The following is a 5,566-nucleotide window of genomic DNA, read 5'->3' as shown; positions in this document are numbered from 1 at the left end:
ATTGCTTCTCCTTTAGGAAGAGATTTTAAGGAACTTGGCTGAAATTTGGCTATTGCTTCTAAGCATGGAAGTTTAGTTTAGTGAAGGAAGACAGAGAGGAGAGGGGAAACTGGGACTTTCTAACGAGGCCCCATTATTTACTTAAGCCAATTCTGTAAGTCTTTAACATTGAAGATCTAGTTTAACTCAGAATCCAAGTGTAATGCCTGAATGTGCAAAAGTGGTTCTCCCCATGATGCAGTTCTCTGCCAAGAACAGTTCTGTTGACTTGTTTCCATTCAACAGATCGGCTCTATGATTCGATCTTGAGGAGATTAATGGCCTAACAATGTCAGCAATTGGCTTAAGCTTTCTTCGATGATTGATAATCGACACAGAGAGTATGACAATCTAATGTCCCCCTTATTTGCCACATTATGCTTTTTGGTTAGACTCTGCATGAAGGTACTTGTTTTAAGTAACATTAGCATAGTTTATGAATTGGCAATTCTGATCGATACTATTAAGCTTCATGACCCACCACCATTATGATTTAAGATTTAATTGCCCAACGCTGTGTAGATAGTTCTTGACCCGCCAACATTATGTTTTGAGATTCAATTGCCAGATGTCATATAGATAGTTTGTGATGCTTCCTGCCTGTGCTTTTCCATTGTTCCAACACTAGTAAACTTGATTTTTTCTGGTAATCTCGTACTCCAATCTTTAACAGCAATACTGATGAATTCTCTGATTCTGTATGCAGCTTGTTCATCTGCAATAAGGAATGACTCGCTGGACTCCTATTTACACGTTGCTAATGGAACTTATGTCTTCACTGCTAACAATTGTGTGATGTGCACCTGCAACGCAGCAAATAACTGGACGTCAGTATTACCATTCTAGAATTTCTTTAGATCACGTCCTTCTTGTGGACAATCTTCCATTAAATCTTCTCTTTTCAAACAATCTCTCAGAATTTATGATTCATTTCCCTATACATGAACAGATTACATTGCCAGCCATCCCAGCTTAAGCCATCTAATCAGTCGGGTTGCCCCTCAATGCAATGCGAGGGTTCAAATTTATTCCTGGGCAACTCAACTTCGACATCTTGTAACCGCACAACCTGTGCCTATGCTGGTTATATGAACCAGACTATTCTAACAGTGCTTGTCACCGATAACACTTGTCCAGGTACACACTCGAAATTCATGAAGGCTGTGAAGTAATGAACCTGATGAAGAGATCACTTCACCTACCCCATAGTATGCATTTGTTTCGAATAGCCCACTAAAAGCTTTGTAACACTTTAACGTACCTGTTATTCTTAATTTGATCCTTGATTTTTCCTATAATTTTTTACTATAAAAGCTGGAAAAATTTGAAATATTTCGACAAAAATACTGGACTGTACTTTTTCCCAAGTTGATGCAAAAGCCTTCTGTCTAGGGCTTTGTTTGCATCGTTTTGGATATTTACCATGGCCACAAGTTTTTCTGTTGCGATGCACTGCATGTCTTTAGATTTGCCAAAATATAAATTATAATTCCACACATGAGCTAAAAATGATAGAACTTGCTGTTGGAATCAATTGTTTTATAGAATTGTTGATTACCCCTATGCCTGACTGTTAGCAATAAGGTCGAATTGTCTACTTTTTATACTTTTTTCGTCTGTAAATTACTGGAAAGTCTTTCATTGTGATATGTAGTCCACTACCTATACTTCCCTAATATTTTGGGGGCTTGTTTTGTAAACAGTTTCAAATAGCTTCGCCATGAAGGACAGTTTTCGGGCATTTAGCTGGAACTTCTTCCTGATTTTGATCTTGCCCCTGCTCTCATTCCATCATATTCAGTGATGACGTCTGTATCAAAGACTGTCACCCTCGATGCTTACTTGTATGTCTTCGCCTTCAATGCACGCCGGTATGTCTGTAAGTGTTGCGCATGTCACAGAGATGTCAGGTACCTGTTTTATCCATTGGCGCTTCTGTACCATAGAATTGTAGCTTCCCTTGTTCCAATGGAAAAATTCGATTCTTCTTTTTTGGGTTCCATTCTTAGATGGCTAGACTTATTGTTTGCTAGTTTATATGGGAGTTGTGCAATGTTGAAACTCTATTGCACCTTCAAGAATTCGATGTTGTCCTCGCCAATGTGTCCAGACTTGCGATTTTTTTTTCTTTATTCATTTTCTGCAATGGCAACGTATGCGATTTTCCTGTTCAATTTGAATCCCCATTCCAATTGTCCCCTGCGATGACTCAAGCTCGTCTAACTAGGTTCTAGTGACTACTTGATTTCTTCCTGTGGCTCATACGAGAAGTGTTTGACTATTTCAATTTCTCCTCTCCATCATATGTCTACACCTTTAATTCATGTTACTGTCATGGAAAGATTGTACAACTTAAAGCGATGAAAACTTGACTGAATCATATCTCATTGTAGGAGTCGGTTTGAGGTCGTAGATCAATGGTTGAATCCTCAAATTTAGGGCAAGCTAGAATTTTGTGCTCCAAGAACGATCATAGATTATTTAGTGCAAAATATGACTTCACATCAGTGAGAGAACGGGAAGAAAGTTTGCTGAACATGGAATACAAAGGGGAAAAATGATGATACACGCACATTTCATCTTCATGGAGAGACATAATCTGTTGGGCCATAAGGCTCAAACAGCTCAGCAAAGAATCCCTTCTTTCTCTTAGGGTTCCATCCCATGTCTCTGCACAGTTGATCATTGTACCAAATGTGAAGTGCAGCAATGCATGATCTTCTGTAGTATGGACCTGAAGATCGCTTCATGTACTTTTCCCACTCTTCTATATCCTCCTCCATCTCCTTAACGGAAGGTAGCTTGAACGTACCTGCAAGAAGCTCGGCTAGCCACCGGCACCGTATCTCCGACGTGTACAAGTTTGCAATACTTTCTGAGAACCCGATCACTGCTAGTTGGGGAATTCGGGGATGAATGCATTCCCTGATCGGATGTGATCACATAATTAAGTCCGTGACGGTAACCATAGAGAAATAACACAGGCTACTCATCTTTTGGCTGAACTTTCCAAAGCAAAAAGTGCACAGTTTCATGCTTAAAAGTTTTCCAGCTATAATTTTTGCAAAGACATTCTCAAAAAAAGTGTCGAGATGAACGATGAGAAATCAAAGACATTCCCGGGAAAGAAAAAAGGATGAATAAGTAGACAAAATTTTCTCTAAATATGAAGACAAAAAGCATTCCCAAAACCAAATGCACCTAAATCTCCATGAGAACCCAGGACACAGGATCAGATTAGCTTATAGCAGGAGGGAATTCTAGGGCAATACCTGTATAGTGGAACTATTGAATTAGGAGATCCAGATAAGCAGTCCTGAAACAGTTGCGACTCAAACAAATCTAGGAGCTTCTTTTTCCCCTAAACCCAGTCGCGAGGATGACCAAGTCTGAATTCAGAGGCTCGACCTCTCCATCGATTGAAATCCCGTTCTTGCAGAATCCGAATGCTGGGGCCTTCTTCAAGATTATGCTTCCCTCTTCCACCCTGTCGTAGAACTTTTCAGGTACGGTTGAGATCAAGCAGGAGCTGATTTCTCGAAGGAAACTGTGTTTTGGCACCATCCCGAACTTCTTCAACTGAAGCTTTCGCTTTATGTGGCTTTCAACAAACTTGGAAATCGCCCATCTCTGTCATTGAAGTGGATCGTATTACATGAACCGCATGTAACAGCTAATGAATTTAATCATATGACGCACTTAATCTGAATAATTTCGAATTCAAATATATTACTCCATGCGAATAATTCTGAATCCAAGTTTCTGTGACCAAAATTACTGGCTCGATATTACTAAATGGTGAAAGAAATTAAGAAGGCGCCTATATCACTGTAGGCGAACAAATCGACATTTGTTTGGAAAGAACAATCACTGTGATGAGAAGTTGCTAGAGATTTATCTCGTCGCGTACCAGGGGGGATAACAGCGTGGCCAAGAGGCTCAACAACAAGCCCTCTCTGGGCTTATGCACGAGGAGCTCCGAGAAGCGGTTGAGGTAGAGAAGTCCGAGAGGCACGCCCCATGGTAGATAATCCGGCAGGTTCCAGTGTTCCGTTTTGTACAACACCGTACAAGGTCGCTCCACTCCTGCAGGGAAAAAAATTCAACCAAATGGAAGTTGCCACAAATCCACCCTTGTCAAAATGCCGGAGCTGGAGGAGCGGCTTGCACACGGTGAAGAAAATGTAATGCTGCCACGACTAGGCTTCAGTTTAAGGAACGTTGGGATTCAGGGGTTCGCATTTACCATTAACAGCTGAGCACTCCATGGCAATGTCCAATGCGGATTTCTGCAGCCCGACGACCACCACTTTCTTGTCACTGACGAACTCCTTCGCAGCTTGGTAGTCCATAGCTGCATAGTCCATGGAGTGGATCACCTTGCTATGGAATGCTTCCGGGCCTCTGTTCGGTGGAAACTCCGGTATGTTCGGAATGCCACTGAATCGACCGGCACAAAGAATCACAAAGTCCACTTCATACGTCTGTTATTGTCATTAGATGGTAAGGTATAGAAACTAAGAAATTGCTACCGAGCAATCATTAACACAAAATGGAAATGAAAATTATCACGGATTGCCGGTCTAAATAGGTATTGGCATGAGACAGTAACATGAAACTGCATCAAGAAGAGCAACCCCCAAATTATGCAATAACAGGAAGCATACGTCTACCTCAGTTTCAAGGCTCAGACAATCCTGCACTCTGATCTTCCACTTCCCACCCGAGCTGAATGGCCTGCCGTCACCGCCCAACAGGCTCCATGACTGCATCGCCTCAACAGGTGGCCCCTCGTACCCGATGCTAAGGACCCTGGTGCCGAACTTGATGTGCTTAAGCAGGTCGAAGTGGCGGGCGTACGACTCGATGTACCCGAGCACTTGATGTGCATCGGGGAATTCCTCGGCGACCGAGTCTGGCCATGGGAAGTCCGAGAACTGGTAGGCTGGTTTTGGGGTCTGGATCTTCGTGGTCTCCACGCTCTTTGTCCAGACCCCTCCGATGCTGGCTTCGGACTCGAAGACGATGGGGTGGAGGCCCTTTGAGAGGGTGTTTTTGCAGGCTAGGAGGCCGCTGATCCCAGCACCAACTATGGCTATCTTTTTCGTCTCCATCTCACTTTGTTCAAATGGCTTTTCCTGTTCTGGAGAGAACTAGGCATGTATATATACACATAGTTCTCTTGAACAGTTCTTCCCCCTTCCCCTTTCTTTCTCTATCTCTTTCTTTTATATATAAGAACAAAAACCGCCATCCCCAAAACCCCCTCCCACAAGACACAAAAATCCCCTCACAGAAGCAGCCATCCCTCCAAAATCCCTTCACAGAAACCGCCATCCCCCCAAAATCCCCTCCCCCACACACAAAGACCGCCATCCCACCACACCACCAAAACCCCTCTTCCTCCCCCTGTTTCTCCCCCTCGTTTTTTCCCCATCACTTATCATTGCTGTCATTTTCCCTTAAAAATTAAAATAATCCTCTCAGCCATCCCTTCGCACCAGAATCCCCATTTTAATTTTTTTTT

General features: G+C 42.6%; 1 protein-coding gene and 1 long non-coding RNA gene across 3 annotated transcripts; one reads left to right on the top strand and one right to left on the bottom strand.

Moving 5' to 3' along the window:
• Positions 1-343: 343 nt before the first annotated feature.
• On the top strand, positions 344-2,213 carry LOC104453469. 2 transcript variants are annotated; one of them, XR_001988943.2, is made up of 4 exons: positions 344-380; positions 746-866; positions 989-1,176; positions 1,743-2,213. It is a non-coding gene; the product is annotated as an uncharacterized LOC104453469 (long non-coding RNA). The 2 variants fall into 2 exon arrangements; XR_727125.3 differs by lacking the exon at positions 344-380 and adding an exon at positions 400-444.
• Positions 2,214-2,552: 339 nt separating this feature from the next.
• LOC104453468 (probable flavin-containing monooxygenase 1) lies at positions 2,553-5,242 on the bottom strand. Its single transcript, XM_010068025.3, is given in 6 exon segments — positions 2,553-2,964; positions 3,312-3,396; positions 3,399-3,669; positions 3,950-4,125; positions 4,286-4,523; positions 4,713-5,242. Coding segments are annotated over 6 exon segments (1,554 nt in total). The 5' UTR covers positions 5,154-5,242; the 3' UTR covers positions 2,553-2,621.
• Between the last annotated feature and the right edge of the window lie 324 nt (positions 5,243-5,566).

This window comes from Eucalyptus grandis, chromosome 7 (assembly GCF_016545825.1).
Source record: "Eucalyptus grandis isolate ANBG69807.140 chromosome 7, ASM1654582v1, whole genome shotgun sequence".
In the NCBI taxonomy this organism is placed as follows: Eukaryota; Viridiplantae; Streptophyta; class Magnoliopsida; order Myrtales; family Myrtaceae; genus Eucalyptus; species Eucalyptus grandis.
The sequence above is the reverse complement of the archived record's forward strand: the minus strand, read 5'-3'. Positions and strand labels throughout refer to the sequence as shown.